The sequence below is a fragment of the Typopeltis vanoorti genome, chromosome 7 (genome assembly GCF_054136105.1).
Source record: "Typopeltis vanoorti isolate ZY-2024b chromosome 7, IOZ_Tvanoo_1.0, whole genome shotgun sequence".
In the NCBI taxonomy this organism is placed as follows: Eukaryota; Metazoa; Arthropoda; class Arachnida; order Uropygi; family Thelyphonidae; genus Typopeltis; species Typopeltis vanoorti.
Genome location: NC_143555.1, coordinates 11,460,514 through 11,481,229, shown reverse-complemented (window position 1 = coordinate 11,481,229; position 20,716 = coordinate 11,460,514). Strand labels below are relative to the sequence as shown.

Here is a 20,716-nt window from a genome sequence, read left to right as displayed (position 1 = left end):
GGACTACATCAAAACAAACATTAAGGTGTCAATGTTCCAGCCGATTCTGTAGAAGAGTATTTCAGGAGAACTATTTTCATTCCATTTATTGATCAAATATTGACTCAACTTCAGGAACGTTTCACTCGGCACTGCAACATTTTGAAAAATTTTTTCTCTTCTACCAAATGGAAAAGATACTCCAACAGCAAGTACAATGGAAGATTTTCGTCAGTTGTGTGAATTTTATGCTGGTAATTTGCCTTATACAAATCCAGCAATTTTGAACGCCGAATTCAAGTTGTGGTATAAGAAATTTGAAAAACCGTTTGCAATAGCTCCATGCAAAAATGCTGTTGATGCAGTTTCAAAGTGTGACAAAATGATATATCCTAACATCAATAACATATTAAAAATATTTGCAACGCTTCCAGTAACAACATGCATCAGTGAAAGGTTATTTTCTAACTTACACTTTTTAAAAACCTATTTAAGATCTACCATGACACAATCATGATTGAACAGACTGGCTTTGCTGTATATACACACAGAGAGATTAATGTAACCACAACTGAAATAATTCAAGAGCTTTGTAAAAAGAAAAGAAAACTGTATTTTATTCTTTAAATAAATTTTTATAATCACCTAATGAATTTTATTTAATGAATGAAATTTAAAGAATTTTAGTTGAATGAATAAGAATATTTTTATCCGTTCAACTCAGCCCCCCCTCCTGATCCTGGGTGCATCACTGACTTTGACAAACTTAGTAATATGCTCGCTAAACTTCAACTCTTTGTATATCACCACTCCCAAATCCATAGCTTCATCTATTTCCTGCAGTATATTTCCATCAATGTGGTGCACAGTTTGTAATCAATTTATTCCAAAATGCATAACTTTACATTTCTTCACATTAAACTGATAGCCATTATCTTTTGCCCATACTGACAGTCTAGCTAAACCATCCTGAGAGCTCCCCACAGTGGCTCAATTAACTATTTCTCTACCCAATTTTGAATCATCAGCAAACAACTGAATATTTGCTTTCGATTATTTCCCATATCATTTACATATAAATCACACAGTAGTAGTCCTAGAACAGAATCTTACGGCATAGCACTAGTCACTTATGTTTTCTTGGATTCTGCTCCTCCATATATCACTTTTTTAAATCCATCCATCAGCCACCAACTTACTCACAAAACCAGTGTCAAATGCATCCCGATATGATCTAATTTCCATAACAGAGTTCCATGAGGTATTCTGTCAAATGCCTTTGCAAAATCAGCCAAATCTAAATCCTGTAAGTCTATTATGAAAATGGCATGACTCACCCTTCACAAAGACATGTTTCCCCGCATAGAATGTCATATTGTTATCCACACACCGGGCTGTCGCCAGATTAGATTGCGCCCTGAGGCAAACAATTAAATATTGCCACTGATGGATTATAAGACAAAAATATAAGAAAATTTAAATTGCTATTTTGTTTTTATTACAAGAAACATTAACAAAAAATTACATAATAATATTAATTAAATGTTTGCTCTACAGGGATATCGCAAAATAAAACTGTTCATAAGTTATGTCCGTCTCTATCAATATACCTGTGTATGTTTCATGTACCCCCACCCCTGGGGTACAAGTACCACACTTTGAGAAACACTGATCTAATAAGTGGGTTCTAAAATGTTTAGTTTTAGTATGTATGACTAATTTTTTTATTATTAAAATATAATAAGCATATACACTAAACTAAACAGCGTATATTTGTAAAATATCTTGTTGCTGTAATATGGCGCCTACAGCAATATGTCTGAATGAGCGCCCTTATTAAGCAGTGCCGTGAGGCAGGCTGCCTCTATGTTACACCCTGTTGATAGTAGAGTCCACACATTATTGAATTCTCCTTTTCACTAATTTTTTCAGTACTTTTACCACCACTCCTGAGATACTACTGATTGGTCGGTAATTAATCACTGCAATCTTAGAGCCTACCTTATGCAACGGAATTATTTTAAACTCTTTCCACTCCCAGGGAACTCTATTAATTTAAGTCTCAGCTACCAGAGCTGAGACTTAAATTAAAGAGCCTAGCCAGAGGCATTGCCAGTTTCCTGTCATATTGTTGCAAGCTTTTTCACTTACTTATACTATAAATTAAAGGTACCAAGAAATTTTATACAGTCATACCCCAAAGTTATGCAGTAGGTGGGACCAACAAAAAGCGCATAAGTCGAATAATTCGCGTAACTCTAGGTATAATTTTGCATGTAATTTATATATACAAACATACAAAATATTAGTTAATTGGGACCAAAGATTTACAAAAACACCTATATTTTTTAAGAAATATAAACATAATTGTAGTTTTTCGTACATAAAAAAAATAAAGTTATTTCGAAGTCGATGGTTTTATAAAACCTAATATATTCGTCTGACGGCATAATGTCTTTTTCTTGTCACGCAAAATTTCTTCATAGCAAGCCAATGATTTTTTTATTCCTTGCCTGTGGCTACAATTCATTCCTCATTAGAATCCATGTCCTCCAAAATCTGTAAACCTTTCTTAATTAAGCTGAGACCTTCTGTTAATTCTGCAATTGTCATGTGATTTCCTGGTGGAACTGGATCTGAGGTTTCGGATTCTTCAGTAGCGCTTTGCTCACGTATTTCTATGAGCTCGCCGATTGTAAGCTCCTTGTTATGTGAGTCTAACAGCTCGCTGACATCTTCACTGTCGACTTCTAAATCTAATTACCTGGCAAGGTTGACAACTTCTTCTATTGCCTCAGCAACTTGATCATTTTCTGGCAACATTTCCATTTCGCATTTAAAAAAGGATGTACAAAGTTTTCTCCAGACACCATTTAAGGTTTTTTGGGAAATTTCACCCCAAGAATCTCCGATAATCCTTACAGCATCTAAAACATTAAACTGTTTCCAAAACTCTTTAACAGACAGGCGCTCGTTTTACCTCATAGCTTCATTCAGACTTGCAAACGAATGCTGTGTGCAGTACACTTTGAATGTTTTGATAACTCCTTGGTCCATCGATTGAAGTAAGCTGGTTGTATTTGGAGGCAAGAAAGCAACTTTTACACATGGATCAAAATCAATTAAAGTTGCAGGAGGGAACCAGGTGCATTATCAATAATGAGCATAACTTTAAACGGAATTTTTTTAAACTGGCAATAACGTTCAACTTCAGGTATGAAGTGGTGACCAAACCAGTCTTCAAAAATAGAAGCTGTCACCCAAGCTTTAGAATTTGACATCCAAATCACTGGCAAGCCAGCTTTAGATTTTTTTTTTCCAGAGCTCTTGGATTTTCGGAGCGATAAATTAAGAGAGGTTTTAACTTGCAATCACCAGCTGCATTTCCACCAAGCATTACTGTCAACCGGTCTTTGGAAGCTTTAAAGCCAGGAAACGTTTTTTCTTCACGTGCAATGAAAGTTCTCTTAGGCATCTTATTCCAGAACAAGCCGGTCTTGTTTACATTAAATATGGTTTGACTGCTATAGCTACCTTCCTCGATGATAGCCTTAAGTGTCTCAGGAAAAGCAGACGAAGCTTCTTTATCAGCGCTTGCCACCCCTCCACTCTCCATGATGCTGTGCCAGTTACAGCGATTTTTAAATCGGTTGAACTAACCATTACTGGCCAAGAAATTTTCTTCTCTGGCCTCTTCTCCAGCTTCTACTTTCAGCCTCTCAAAAATCAGCTTGGCTACATATTGTTGTTTGATCAACTGGACAATTTTTTACTCTGACTTGATTATCACACGATAATTTAAGCATCGTTTCCATCTCACCAATAATCCCATGACATTTACGAATTATGCTTGAATTCAATGATTGGGCATTTTTTACAGCAGCGAGAATTCTTACTTTATCTTTCATGATTGTTCTTACTGTGGATTCCTGTAGATCGAGCTTCTTTGCTAGCTCACAAATTTTCATTCTGCCTTCAAAATCATTAATAATGTTGAGTTTTGTTTCCAAAGTCAATGTTGTTCTTTTCTTGCTAGCTGTAGAAGAGTTGGACTTGCATCTTTCGGAAGACATTATTATTTTTTATGTGATAAATTTTTTATCAAGAACATAACATTAAACAGTCGCAAGGTTTGTAGACTAAAAGTCGTGTATGAATGGAGACCACACGAAACACATCAGTGCTTGATCACAGCATGTGCGACAATGGCGAATGCGGCAGTCGCCAGAAAGATACGACTAGTGGTGAGGCATGAAACGGGATGGGAATACGAACATATAAGAAACCACGTAACTCTGGATTTGCGTAAGTTGGGGTAGCGTAAGGCAGGGTATGACTTGGTTTAATCCTTTATACAAGTGTTAGCAAACAAAATTTGAGACTGAAATATTTTCAGGACAGGACAACTGGAATAGAGAAGCTTATGACTTCACATCACTTGCCTTAGTATCCCATAATGCAAAGCACATATCCTTATGGACATGCATAATGCTATGCATTATGGGAAGGATCACTATCCAGAGTGGTTTCGATCTTCATTATTATTATTATTATTTACCCGAGATCTCATGGAGTCAAAGACTCATCTGAGAAGTCCTTTTATCACACACATACATCATCATACTGTATCTTCAACACACTCAAACTCCTAGCAGACACCACACTCTCATAGAAAGCATTCCAATCATTCACAACTTTGCATGCCAAAAACCTGATTCTCCCTCCCCTGTTCACATCCTCTTTATACAGTTTCCAAGGATGACCTCTGGTTCTCCCCTGATCTCCCACTATTCTCTGTAGAACTTCTCCACCATTGATCTTATAACAACCCCTTACCAACTTGTAGATCTCTATCATATCTCCCCTCTTCCTCCTCTCCACCAGACTCTGCAAATTACATCTACTCAATCTATCCTCATACTCAACATTCCAGAGGTCAGAAACTACCTTAGTCAATCACCTTTGGACCCTTTCCAACATCTCTTCATCATCCTTCTGAAAACCCGGTGACCAAATCTGGGCACAGTAGTCCATGTGTGGCCTAATCAAAGCCTTATACAATGGAACAAAATCTCCCTACTTCTACAAGTCAGTGTCCTCCACATCATTCCCAGAAGTCTTTGTATTGTCTTCAAAATTTTGGCAATGTGTCCCCCTAAATTTCAGATCCTTATCCACTATCACCCCCAGATATCTTGTTTCCTCCACCTCCGACAATATATCCTCACCAAGCATAAATTCTGCATCCCATCTTTGTTTTCCAAATTTTAAAACCTTACATTTTGCAACATTGAACTCGCATCCCCATTTCCATGCCCAATCACTCAATTTATTCAAGTCTTCTTGTAAGGCCACAACATCTTCACTACTCTTCATGGTTCGTCCCAACTTTGCATCATCAGCAAACAACTGAATATCTCCATCCAAATCTTCACCAATATCATTTATATATAAATTAAACAGTAATGGCCCTAAATGTACATGGCAGAATGATTTTAAAGAATGCCGATGGTAGGGAGGTAACTGAATCAGTTGAGATAGTTGAGTTACTGAGTGAGCACTTTGCAAGAATATATCATCCATGGGGTTCGAGGTTATATCGTAGTGTGTAGTGTTCGTGCAAGCTCCTGATAAGATAAGTATTATTTTCAGTTATCGTTGATAAAATTACTTAATAATGCGTAGTTTTGTTTGCCTTGCGTATTTTAGTGCGTCTGTTTGTGTGTTTTTGGTGTGTTATAACTTATTATTTGATAAAACACGTTGCAAATAATTATGGCACCTGTACGAAGGAAAATGGCGGCCAGTAATGATGGTTCACCATCTTTATCAAAGAACGGTAGTATAAAAGAAATGAGACAGTGTACTAGCTGTGATATGTACGTTTTGCGGAGTGCGGTTGGAGTGTGGATAGATGATAATAAAGGATTGAATGTGTGTAGAAAATGTAGGGAGAATGAGGAATTGAAGTGTATTTCGGATCGTGAGTGTGATATTTTTGTCAAACTTCAGAATGAAGAAAATAGCGAAATGACAAGAAACGGCAAGGTTGTACATGAGAATTATGAGAGTGTGAATGTAGAAAGTGTGAATGATAGTATTAATGGTTTCTCAGAGAATAAAAAAGATGAGATAGATGCATTGAGTGAGGTTGTGTTGTTGAATGGTGCGATAGAAAGGGCAAAACCGCAGCTAGAATGCATGAACAAAAGTCGACTGAATGAACCAACCAATAATAAAAGGTATGACAGGAAAAATAGACGTATGAATGTGAACATGAACAAAATGAAGGATAGAGTGCTGTATGGAGACTCGTTAGTACGAGGTGTGTTAGTAGAGGATTTGACAAAATCGTACCAACCTGGTGCGACCATAAAGGACGTAACTGCGTCTATCAGAGAGCAAAAGGAAAGGGTGAAAGAAATGATTGTTGTGGCAGGTACGAATGATTTGAAAGGAGATAAAATGGAAATGATAGAAGACCTGAATGAACTGTTTGAGGTAGCAAAAGAAAAGAGTGAGAGAGTTAGAATGATTAGTCTTTTGCCACGGTATGACAGTGAAATGTTTAAAAGGAGGGCCATAATTGCAAATGACTTTATACGTGGGGTATGTATGACGAGTGGTGTGGAATTTGTGGACGTGTGGAGTGAGTTTGATGGGCGAAAGGATCTATATAAGATGGATGGCTTGCATTTGAATGGTTACGGTGTAAGAAGACTTGAGAAAGTGTTGCTGAATGTAGTGGATGTGCAAATTCAGGGAAACTAGATTTGTTAAGGGGAGGGAGTAGTTATACAGTCCTTAGGGAGGCAGTTGAATGTAAGAATGAATATAATATGCTAGAGCAAATAAGGACAACAAACCAGAGTGGGATAGTTAATATAAGGCATCAAGGTAGGGTTGGGGCTAATGGGGGTCTTAAATTCATGTACACTAATACTAGGAGTATTAGGAACAAGAAGGAAGAGTTTTTGGCCATGGTTGGCACTTCCAGACCACAGGTTATTGGTATTAGTGAAACATGGCTGACTGTAGATGAGATTTTAGTGGGATTGAATGTGATGGGTATAGTGTGTTCAGGAATGACAGAGAGAATAAAATGGGGGGAGGAGTATTGTTGATGATAGCTGATGAGCTACAGCCAAGGAGAATAGAAGTTGAACTGCAGGATAGAGAAAAGAGCACATTTGAGGCCATTTGGTGTGAGATTGTGGCTAGCAGAATTAAATATACAATTAGGTGCTGCTATAGACCAGGTGATGGAAAAGATGGTGGTGACAGTATGCACAAACAAATAGAAGAAATGAGTGGAAGGAGGGTGATTATTATGGGAGATTTCAACTATGGTCGCATTGATTGGAGGACACACGGGAGGAAGGAAATGGATTTTATGCGGTTATTAAGGGATAACTATCTGCGACAGCATGTAATGGAAAATACTAGGGGTCAGAGAGTGCTTGACCTAGTAATTACATCTGAGGATTTGGCTGTAACAAATATGACCACATTGCCACCAATCGGTGAGAGTGATCATAGGGTCATGACTTGGGAGGTGGCTAAAGGTGTAGAATTTTCAATTAAGACAGGGTATATGTGAAATTATCGGGCTGGAAAGTATGACAAGCTTAGGAGTTTGATTGGCTCAGTGCCATGGCATGTACAACTGCAAGGACTAGAAGTTGATAGTGCATGGGAGGTAGTTAAGAAGTGCTTGCATGAAGCAATGGCTGACTGTATACCTAGAGTCCGAATAATAAATCAAGTTGGGGTTAAATGGATGAATAACATCATTAAGCTTGAGCTGCAAAAAAAGAAACAACTATGGAGGGAATTTAAGGAGAAAGGTGACTGGCAGGCACATGAACGGTATAAAGCACAGGCCAGAAGGGTGACGAGTGTGGTAAGAAAAGCAAAAAAGGATTATGAAAGAACATTGGCCATGCAAGCTAAAGAGAATCCTAAACAGTTTTTTAGATATGTAGCAAGTAAAAGGAAAAATGTACATGGCAGAATGATTTTAAAGAATGCCGATGGTAGGGAGGTAACTGAATCAGTTGAGATAGTTGAGTTACTGAGTGAGCACTTTGCAAGAATATATCATCCAGGTGGTGACATTGCAGAAACGAATAAACCAGTAGATTATAAGGGAATTGTGGTGAATGAAGAGGAGGTGAGTAGTCTATTGCATAACCTCAATGTCAATACATCTGTGGGATTGGATGGTATACCAGCTCGTGTAGTACGAGAAGCAGCTAAGGAATTGTCAGTACCCTTGACCATTTTGTTTAATTTGAGTCTCGGGTCTGGGTTAGTCCCGAGCGGGTGGAAGGAGGGGAAAATAGTTCCATTGCATAAAGGTGGTTCCAAGACTGCTGTTGTAAATTACCGACCGATTAGCATATCAGGAATCATTGTCAAGGTCTTAGAAAAATTAGTCAAGAAAAGAATACAGGATTGGATAGATGAAAATGGGATATTGTATGGGGGACAACATGGTTTTGTGAAGGGTAGATCATGCCTCAGTAACTTGCTCACGTTTTATAACACAGTGACGGCTGAACTGGATAGGGGTAGTGGGTTTACAGTGGGTAGTGGGTTTACTGGACCTTGCCAAGGCCTTTGATAGGATACCACATGGAACCCTAATCAGTAAACTGGGGATGGATATAGGTTTGGTGAGATGGATAGGAGGGTGGTTGAAGGAGAGATACCAGAGAGTGGTTTATTCAGGAGTGGAGTCAAAAAGACATCTTGTGGCTAGTGGAGTGCCGCAGGGCTCTGTTCTTGGACCACTGCTTTTCAATTTATTCATCAATGATATTGGAAAGGATTTGAGAGGAAGTGTTCACTTGTTTGCTGATGATGCAAAGTTGGGTAGAGCAATTGTGAGTGAACAGGATGTCAAAATTTTCCAGGATGATTTTGATAGTCTGGAGGACTGGGCTAGGAAAAATGGATGTCAGTTTAATGTGGCAAAGTATAAGGTTATGCACTTTGGGGTGAAAAGAATAGCAGCAGTATATCGCATTGGTGGAACCGTACTCCAGGAGATTGATGAGGCCAGGGATTTGGGAGTGCTGGTGGATAGGGGAGTTGAAGTTTAGGGGGCACATTGCAAAAGTGACTAAAACAGCTCACCAAATCACTTGGGTTCTGAAAAATACTTTAACATGCAGAGACAAACAAGTTGTTGTTCCTCTGTATCGAGCCTTGATAAGACCCCATCTGGACTTCTATGCCCAGTTATGGGCACCAGGGTTTCTTCGTGATGGGGAGGAAGTGGAGAGGGTCCAGAGACGAGTGACCAAGATGATAGCAGGTCTGTGGAATGAACCTTATGAGAATAGATTGAAGATTTGTGGGTTGCAGAAATTGGACGATAGGCGAAGGAGGGGTGATATGATTGAGACATTCAAATTACTGAAGGGTTTTTATAAGATTGATCCAGAAGATATTTTTGAAAATATGACTGGTGGTGGGAGGACTAGGGGCCATGCATGGAAGCTGGGCAAGAGCGTGGTTGACAAGGGTGTTAGAGCTAGGCTTTTTACTTGGAGAGTGGTGAATGAGTGGAATAAGCTTCCAGAGTCTGTTGTGGGTGCTACGACCGTGAATGAGTTCAAGGCAAGATATGATAGATACTGTGTGAATGTTGAATAGTTGTTCCAGACATGATGTTAGGGCCTCCCTCGATGAGTCTGTCGACTCCTTGGAGTTTCCCGGAACAATAATAATAATAATAAAAAACAGATCCCTGAGGCACTCCACTAGTGACTTTACTTTTCCTGGATATCGCTCCCCCATACACAATTTATTGACACCTATCAGATAGCCAGTCTCCAATTCAATGCACTAATCTAATTCTTTTAGATGTACGAGTAGTTCCTTTTTTTAATTTTTTTTTGTTTATCTTCAATTTTTTTTATTAATTTGTCTTTATTTTTGATTATCTTGTCTGCATATTATGTTTTTTCAGTTGTGTTACTTGCTTTTCTGTTTCTTCTCCAGTTTCTCCTTGTAGAACAGTTGCATGTTTTTGAATTTTGTTTTGTACCTGTTCCGTTGTTATAATAGGTTCATTATTGGTAATTTCAACTGATGTTCCATCAGTATTTGACTGGGAAAGTCACTCCTGCAGATCTGGAATGTTGTGGCCAATTTCTAGATATTTCCCTGCACACTTTTTGTGATTTTACCAGATGTAGTTTGCTTAAAAGTGCCGTCTTTACTAGACTGAAGATCCAGGAACTCTTCGTTATGCCTCTCTGATATATATGGTGTTCTAATTGGCTCTACCGGTGCTCCCATTCTTTCTGCAAAAGTTCTAAAAGAACAGATGTTAACATGGTGTTCAGAACTTTCGCATTTCTGAGAGGGTTTGAGCACTGATTAGTGATATGTCCAATCTCCATGCAGTCAAAACATTTAGATTTGGGGCAGTTACCTCCCAAGTGATCGTATGAACCACATCGCAGGCATTGCTGTTGTACTCTGGGATAGTTTACCATAACTCGGGTTGTACGATGTTGATAAAATTTGGTACAGGCGTCTTCTTATCCATTGTGAAGGTGACATCACCAGAAAACCAATTTGTATCTTCACCTGATAAACCCTTTTGTATATTACTAATCTTACCCCATTTTGAAAATGTCTGTATAACAATTTCATTACTGTTCTCCATATATTCCATCAGAAATCTTTCGATTTTTACTGTGTTTAACTGACTCCAGACCATTACAGGAATAAATGTGCTACCTTCGAAAGTAAAACTCTGTAATAGTTTGTCGCTTCATAAGGCATATTCCAGTAACTGGACCACATTTTTTTTATTAAGCTAAAAGCACAATAAAGAAATAAAACCCGACAAGTTTCTTAAGTCGTTTGACTTACATCTTCAGGGGTAAAAGGTAACTGAAAGTTAAAACAACAAAAAAGAGAAATTAATAGTTCATACTATACAGTTGTAGCCGTCTGATTGTTCATAAAATTAAAAAATCAGAATGCAGATTGAAAGCAGTGCTAAGTTTAAACAATGCTGGATGATGCCATGTTCTGTTGTTCATGATCATAATGTCCAAGGTCTGACTGAGGTATATTTTTTATCAAAGCTGACTAAACTTGGTGTAGAATTAAGCCTTGGTTTTTATTGCATTGTGTTGGAATTCTAAGCATGTTTGCAACTTCTTTAAATTTCGTTATGTAACAGTTTTTTTCTATATAAGACATGTTTGTGTTCTGCCAAAAACATCTCACTAACATGATTTTATTTCACACAGGAAAACATCTTCTTTCATCAAGAACAGTGCACATTTTATTGAGAAGGTAAAAGATATTTACATTGGACCTTCAGACATCTTAGAAAGTTTGGATGTTATCAGCCTATTTACAAATGTTCCAAGAAACGAAACTGTGAATCTCCTTGAAGACCTCTTTCCTCCAGACATTGTAGATCATTATAAACATTGTATAAAGAATACTTTTTTCATGTATCAAGACAAATTTTGGGAACAAAAAGAAGGATTGGCTATGGGATCTTCCCTCTCTCCGGCTTTAACTAACCTATTTATGGAAAATTTTGAAAATAATGCTTTAATCAATTATCATAAAAAACCAAAAATTTGGCTAGGCTATGTTAGATGATATTTTCATCACTTGGCCAGGAATAACAGATGAACTCATTGCTTTCAAAGATTACCTGAATAATTTATATAAGAATATAAAATTTACTTTAGAACAAGAAGAACTTAGAAAACTTCCTTTACTTGACATCCTATTAGAAGTCAATGAAACAGAAAATAAACTTTCTTTCTCAATATATAGAAAACCCACCAACACAGGAAGATTTCTTAATGCGGCCTCACACCACCACCTTTCACAAAAAATAGGTCTAATAAAAACCCTGAGGGACAGAGCTTATAATATTTCCAGCACAGAAAAACGGCAAAATGAAGAATTGGAATATTTAACACAGATCCTCAAAAAAAATGGTTACGAACCCAAGACTATCAAAGAAATCCTCCACACACCTCCTACAAGCATCTCACAGAAACAATATTTCAAAAACGCCATACCGCTTCCATATATCAAGAATGTTACAGACAAGATGGCTAAATTATTAAACAAACATAACATCAAAGTAGCCTTTCTGCCGCTGGAAAAAATTTCAACATTTCTATATCCCCCAAAACCTCCACATGATCCTTTAAAAAATCCAGGTGTTTATAAAATTTATTGTTCTTGCAGCATCTGCTACATAGGACAGACAGGAAAATCTGCGGAAATATGCGTGAACGAAGACCAAAAGGATGTAAAAAACAGAAGAGAACACAAATCAGGTCTAGCTTTCCTTACCGCTTCCACTGGCCACAATGTACTTTGGCAGAAAACAAACATGTCTTATATAGAAAAAAAACTGTTACATAAGGAAATTTAAAGAAGCTGAAAACATGCTTAGAATTCCAACACAATGCAATAAAAACCAAGGCTTAATTCTACACCAAGTTTGGTCAGCTTTGATAAAAAATATACCTCAGTCAGTCCTCGGATATTATGATTCTGAACAACAGAACGTGCCATCATCCAGCATTGTTTAAACTTAGCACTGTTTTGAATCTGCATTCTGATTTTTTAATTTTATGAATAGTCAGACAGCTACAACTGTATAGTATGAACTATTAATTTCTCTTTTTTGTTGTTTTAACTTTCAGTTACCTTTTACCCTTGAAGATGTAAGTCAAACAACTTAAGAAACTTGTTGGGTTTCATTTCTTTATTGTGCTTTTTGCTTAATAAAAAAATGTGGTCCAATTACTGGAATATGCTTATGAACTTCTAAACCACAGAAACCTCCACTTACAATTAAAAGTTTGTCACTTGTTTCCAAATCCTTTTCGACCTTTATTGAGGTCTCATTAGTGGAAGCAAGACCAAGAGGTGATACTAAGGTTGAATGCAGAAGTCATATTTTCATATACGAGTAGCCAAAAAGTATGTCACAATTTATATTAAAATGCTCTGGATTAGAGATAGTTGTTGCAAGTTTTCCCACTTGGTTATACTATTAATTAAAGATACCAAGATGCCTTCATCTCTGATGAAGTTATTCAATCCAAAGTCTCAGCTCAAGCAAGGTTCTGAATAAGTGGAAGAGGTTAAGATAGTTCCATTACATAAAGGTGGCTCCAAGACAGAAGTAGCAAATTACCAAGCAATTAGTATCTCAGAATTGGTGGTTCAAATATTATAAAAACCGGTTAAAGGTAAAATTCAATAATGGATGGATTGGAATATGATACTCTATGAGGCAACATTCCTTTGTTTTAAAAGAGGTAAACCGTGAGTAGACATAACTATATATAATAAATAACGGAAAAAAATTGTATGGTCTTCCAAAAGTTCATAAACCAGGCATTCCGTTAAGACCAGTCGTAGATTGTATAGGTTGCCCAACTTACAAAATCTCAAAATTTTTATCTAATTTACTCTCCTCTTCAACTAGAAGAACTGATACTTATATAAAAAATACTTTGAATTTTAAAAATAAAATTTCAGATCTTCATTTGGACGTTTCTGATATCATGATCAGTTTAGATGTTGTTTCTTTATTTACAAATGTGCCTCTTTCGGAAAGTATTGAATTACTACAACAGGAATTTCCTTCAGACATTGTAAACTTATTTGATTTTGTAATAAATTCTGGTTATTTTTCTTTTAAAAATAAGTTGTATCAACAAATTGAAGGAACAGCAATGGGTAATCCTCTCTCTCCTGCTATCTCCAATTTCTTTATGGAACATTTTGAACAACGTATCTTTGACAATATTTCTCCCAGACCTACTCATTGGTTCAGATATGTCGATGACATTTGTGCTGTATGGAATGGCTCTTCTGATGAACTTCAACAATTTCTCAATAAGTTAAATGCATTTCATCCTAGGATCAAGTTTACCCTAGAAGTAGAATCAAATAAGCAGTTAGCCTTTTTAGATCTTCTAATTCTTCGCCAACCAGATGGTAACCTACATTTCTCTGTTTATAGAAAGAAGACTCATACAGGCCATTATATCCATGCGGAATCTCATCACCATCCCAGTCAAAAGGCAGGAACTATTAAAACACTGGTTCATCGGGCCCACTCCTTTTGTTCTACAGACGATCTTTTACAGAAAGAAATACGATATATAACTTCTTCCTTTCTATCTAATGGCTATAAGAATTACTTCATTAAAAGAACTTTGAGTAGATTTAATATGTCTCCCTCTTCAAACACAGAGGAAATAACGCGCATTACCATCCCTTATATACAAGGCATCAGTGAACGTATAGCAAAAATTTTAAAACCACTGAATATTTTTGTTGCCTTTCGACCGTTTAGAAAAATCTCCACCTTTCTCGCTTCTCCAAAGGACAAGCTTCCACATCTTAATCATCCAGGTGTCTACCAGATTCCGTGCTCTTGTGGATTATGTTATTTCGGACAAACGGGAAGATCTGCCTCCATTCGGCTAGAAGAACACCAATCTTATATTGAATACTTTAAACCTGAAAAGTCTGGACTTGCAGAACATGCCATCTTCACTAGACACAGAGTTCATTGGAAAAAGACAAGAGTTCTTCACAAAAGTCAGTTTCTCATGGAACGCCTTTATAAAGAAGCATGTGAAACTCTACTTCATTCTCCTAACTTAAACAGATCCGACGGCTTACGTCTATCCCCTTTATGGGAGATAGTACTTTACAAATCAGCTAGTCTTTACTAACTTTTTATTGTATTAAATATATATATATATATATATATTTTTTTTTTTTTTTTTTTTTTTTTTAGGAAAGTTATTGACCTTTTTAGTTATCTTACACCAGCTACTTAGGTGGCGCTTTTTGGAATTGTCAGTTAATGTTTGATTTTTGTGCCTAATTGTACTGAAGATGCCTGTGACACACGGGCGAAAATTATACCATTAAATAATATTTCTACGTGAGTTTTTCCGTTATTTATTATATATAACATTCCTTTGTAAAAAATAACTTCTGCCTTTGCAATTTTTCACATTTTCTAATAAAAGTGACACCTGAATTGGATAAAGGGAATGGTTACACAATGATTAGTGGACTTTGGAAAGGTATTTCACAGAATACAATGTGGAAAACTATTGTATAAGATAGAACGATTCAAAGTGGATATGAAGCTGCTGGCAAGAATGTGGGGGGTGACAGACAGAGGTTCCTGTATGGTGGAACAGAATCAAATAAATGAGGGTGACTAGTGAAGTGCCACACAGTGCTGTATGAGGAGCAGCACTATTTAATTTAAATCTTAATGAGGTAGGGATCTTAATGTTCAGTTGTTTGCTGATTACATGGAACCGGGGATGGGAATATTTGATGAATGTGATGTAGATATCCTGCAGGATGATTTAAGTAAGTTGACAGTGTGGACAAAGGACAATAGTTGTCAACTTAATGTTGAAAAATGTATAGTAATTAATGCAGCTCAGGATGAAAAGATACATACTTTATATCATACTGATGTGGATTATAGGAAATTAACAAGGCTAGGCATTTGATGACAAAGAATTGAAGTTCAGAGATCTTCAATAGAAACACATATTGCATTTATTGACTTTGAAAAAGCATTTGATAAAGTTAAAAGAAACATGTCTGATTGGTCAACTGGATTCATGATTGGCTGTCTGATAGGTATCTGAGAGTTGTGTATGGTGAAGCAGTTTCAATGAGGCAGAGGGTTACAAGTGGGGTCTCACAGGGCTCAGGTTATCGTTTAACCTGAGCCCTGTGAGACCTACATTGTTAACCTTTATATCAATGACATTGTCAGTGGATTGCAAGGGGATATTCAGTTGTTTGCGGATGATGCGAACTTGGGAAGGATTATTAGTAATAGTGCAGATGTGGTAGCCCTGCAAGAGGATTTAAATAAGCTAGATAGATGGGTAAATGAATGGGAGGGTGTTGGTTCAATGCAGCAAAATGTAAGGTCTTGAGGTTTGGGAAACATTGATGGGATGCTGCATACTCTATGGGAGGAGTTATACTGGAGGAAGTAGGGGAGACGAGATCTGGGGTTGATGATTGATAGAAACCTGAAGTTTAGGGGACATATTGCAAAGGTGGTAAAGGTAACACAGAGGATTGCTGCAATTATGAGAAGGACACTGACCTGCAGAGATAAAACAGTTATCATTCCATTGTATAAATCTCTGATCAGACCACACTTGGACTATTGTTCTCAGATTTGGTCCCCAGGATTTGAAGGGGATAAACTAACTGTGGAAAGGATACAAAGACAGATAATAAAGATGGTTTCAGGACTGTACAAGGATAGTTATGAGGATCGGCTGAGGGAATGTGGACTGCAGAGTTTGGTGGATAGAAGAAGGAGAGATGATATGATATGATTGAGACTTTTAAACTGTTGAGAGGTGGTTACAGGGTTGACACCAGGGAGTTCTTTCGCTTGGCTGAACAGCAGGAAGGAGTGATGACAAGAGGCCATCCCTGGAATTTACGAAAGGAAATTGTGAGCAAGAGGGTAAGGAGTGGTTTCTTTGCGTGGAGGGTGGTTGAACCATGGAATGCATTGCCTGATGGAGTGGTGGGAGCGAGAACGGTCAATGAGTTTAAAGAGGTATGATAGACTTTGTGTTTCTTTGGGGGACCTCCCCTCGATGAGTCTTGACAGACTTTATGTTCTTAGGAAGGACCTCTGACGATGAGTCTTTTGACTCCATGGAGGCCTGAATAATAATAATAAGAAGAAGAAGAATATTATTATTATTATTTAACATATTAAAAGAAAGACAAATACCAAATAGTATCCTAAAAGCTATCACAAGTATATATGAAAATAATCAAATACAAATAAGATTAAATCACGAGCTATCACGAAAAATCAAAAACTATGGCCTTTAAAGGACAAGATCCAGCAAGAACTAAAATAGTAATAGATAACAAGATCTTAGAACAGGTGAATTCATTTAACTACCTAGGATGTATGATCACATATGAAAATGAAAAAGATATAAACATAAAAATTGCAAAATATTTAAAAATAACAGGTGTAATTAACTCTATATTTAAACCAAACCTAATTTAAAAACAAACCAAGCTAAAAGTATACAATACGTTAGCCCTACCAGTCTTAATGTATGGAAGCGAAATCTGGACAATAAAACAAAAAGACAAACAAAGATTAACTACAGCAGAAATGAAGTTTATGAGAAAAACTGCAAAGTATACCCTATTTGATCACAAAAGAAACGAAGATATTATGAACGAATTAAACCAAGAACCAGTAATAGAAAAAATTAAAAAATATAAACATAAATGGATGGAACACGTTCAAAGAATGAAAACAGAAAGATTACCAAAACAAGCCTTAAAGTACAAGTCATTAGGAAAAAAGAAAACCAAGATGTCCTCTTAAACGATTTAACGATGACTTCAAGGGCCAGAATAGGCTATGTTAGGCCTAAATCCTTGATATGCATGATGATGATGATGAGTTGAAGTTCAGAGATCATATTGCAAAAGTTGGCAAAATAGCTCAAATTATTATTTGGATGTTGTAAAACAAACTAATATAGGATATAGAAGTATCCTACAAAAGTTACTAAAAATTCAAGATACCAAGAAATTATATACTTGGTTTAATCCTTTATCCAAGTGTAAGCAAACAAAGATTGCACCTGAAGTATTTTCAGGACTGGGGCAACTCGTATATAGAAGCTAATGACTTCACATCACTTGCCTTAGTACCCAATAATGCAAAGCACATATCTTTGCAGACATGCATAATGCTATGCATTATGGTAAGAGTCACTACCCAAACCGGTTTCACTGTTTAAGTGCAGAGTTACCTCTCCAAATTGTGTGATCACTCAGATCACCCAACAATGATCGACCTGAGTGATCAACCCAACGGTGGCTCTGCTCAGTGACAGAATCCCCTACCACCAAGCAGAACCGCTCATATTCCAGGAAAAGCATCAACCAAGGAAGCCCTAATACAGGCCATCCCAATAGATCCAAATCTCTGGATGCTCAAAAGCTTCCTAAGGCAAAAACCTCAAGGGGGTAAAAACTCTGCTCCTCCAGAATCAAACCACCAACCAGTTTCAACTTTTATTGAGGTCTCTTCATTGGGAGCCAGCAATAGAGGTGATGCTAAGTTTGAAGTAATACAGAAGTAATATTTTCATATATGAGTAGCCATAAGGTGTCACATCTTATTATAAAATACTCTGGATTAGAGATAGTTGTTGGAAGTTTTTCCACATGGTTATACTATAAATTAAAGATACCAAGAAATTATATATGCCTTATATATGCACCAAGAAATTATATAAGAGTATGGTTAGTAAGGGTGCTCAGACTAAATTTTATTCTTGGAGAGTGATCAATGAATTCAAGGAGAGGTATGATAGGTATAGTGTAAATAATGGTTAGTATGGGTTTCCTGAGATGATCTTTTTGACTCCATGGAGATACCTGTATAATAAATACACTGCTTGAAAAGACACCAGAAAGACACCCCCCATTAGCATGGTGCATCATGTCATGTAAGTGCTTACAGCCAGTATAAATTGGAAGAATACGATGCTCCGAAGTCAGTACAAATGTATCCAGTTTTTATATAGTACCAAACCTGACCCTACTGTTAGGTTTGGTGCTTTATAAAAATTGTCATTCGTCGATGCCCAGAAATGCACATTCACAAGGTGAATGCGAAGTTCTGGAAATGAATCTGCACAAAAACATTCTGAACTGAGGCTCATGGGTTTCCATGGTAGGACCACAATATGCAACCCCCACATTACCCAAACCAACATGCAGTGTCATCTTCAGTGGCATAAAGAGCATGAGATGTGGAAGCTTGGAAATTGCATTATGGAGCAATGAATGCCATGGATGCTGGTGAATGTCTCTTATTGGAATGCATAACAATAACTATGAAATTTGGAGGTGACAGTGTGATGGTATGGTCCTATTTTTTCCTGGTTTGACCTCAAAACCTGTTTTTGGTGCAATGAACAATGAACTCCAAAAGGTATCTGAACGTCCTGGACAATGCAATGCTTTGTAATTTGGGTGTGTCTATGGAATTGACCATTGTCTCTTTCAGCAAGACAATGCATCATGTCATAAAGCAGCTTTTGAAACTGTGTGGTTTGTAGACATGAACATCACCACGCCTGACTGGCCTCCACAGAGCCCTAATAACAACCCTATCGAACATCTGTGGGAGGAAGTGGAGAGCAGGTGAGGTCAAGAGACATCTGCCCCACAACAGTCCAGGGCCTCATTATGTATACAAGAAAAATCATCCAAAATTCCCTTTGATTGCTATCGAACACTTGTGGATAGTATGCCCTGTAGGATTGCTGCAGTCATCGCAGCAATAGGAGGCTGCCTTATTAAGACGCCCACTTTAATAAGATCCTAGATCTTAATAAGGTGGGCAAATGGCTGTTTGTTGCTCACACTATGGTGCACATTCACTTCTTTCCAAGCAGCATATATAAACACACACATCTTGATTTTCACTGCAAGCTAGTTGTTAAAAATTTACTAGCACACAATACTGCTTGTGACCCAGAACAAACTACTAGGCATCTCCTTCCTTCTGCTTCACCAGAATGGGAAGGGAAAGTTTATCAACATTTTTGATGCAAAAATAGCATTAAAAAACAACCAAGATATAGATGAGCTCCACAATTTGGAGTGGTTCAAAAGACATCAGAAAGTGATGATGATATTATACTAAACCAACATCCTACTATTATAGTTGGCTCTCACTGCAGCAAAACATAACAAACTCACTCACTATAACAGAGTACTTAAAGTCCTAACCAAAATCCAATAAGTACAATGTTATGATAAAATAAATCTACTATAGCAGACTGTACACTGTAACAAACTATTCATGAGTTCCTATGAGTTGCTTATAATGAAGGTTAACTGTATAAAATTAACCCTCCTGCAGTGTGCAAAACAAAGTCATTAAGAGCATATTTATTTCGCTGTAAAGCATAATAAAAAAGATAATGAATTAATTTAATTTCATTGTTCAATATATATATATATATATATATATATAGTTTTATAAACATTTACCTCATCCATTTCTCCAAATATTAAAATATAATCTCCAGCATTAAGATGCAACTCTGCTTCTGGATTTTCATTAGGTGACTGTTTTATAGGATCATAGCTATAATGTGCAATGTAAACTTTACATTTTCCTCTACCTGGTAAGTCTATGAAGTCAATAGAGCTTTCTCCTAGTACATCTTCATCTTGATTCACTAAAATTAATTGACAGTACAAACTGTTTAATCACATTAAGAATAAAAAATGATTCAATTACACCACTTTTAAATATCTTGTAATACTCAAAATAAGCTCTGTTGCTATATATACAATCCTCCGCTGGATTCCCTATTGTTGTTGTTGTGTGATTAGATGCAAAATAACTGTGCATGGTCAACAATATAAGCTCAAATAACCTACTAAAGTTCAGGAGTTATGGTGGGAGAAGCATAAGATAACACGATGAATTATTATTATTATTTTGTTCTGTTGATAGCTCAGTTGGCAGAGCAGTGGACTGTAGAGGTATAAGAGTAGTGATATCCATAGGTTGGTGGTTCAAATCCACCTTGATGGAAACTTTTGGAGGGCGCTAGAATTGCTGAAGAACATCGATTCCAGCTGT

General features: G+C 36.9%; 1 protein-coding gene across 1 annotated transcript in view; it reads right to left on the bottom strand.

Moving 5' to 3' along the window:
- The window catches only part of LOC150104484 (RIMS-binding protein 2-like), a 635,427-nt gene that overhangs the window by 531,904 nt on the left and 82,807 nt on the right, over window positions 1–20,716 (bottom strand). Inside the window, exon 3 of the mRNA XM_090395563.1 lies at window positions 20,116–20,306. Within this exon, the coding sequence (XP_090251689.1) occupies window positions 20,116–20,306 (191 nt within the window). The remainder of the gene's footprint in view (window positions 1–20,115; window positions 20,307–20,716) is intronic.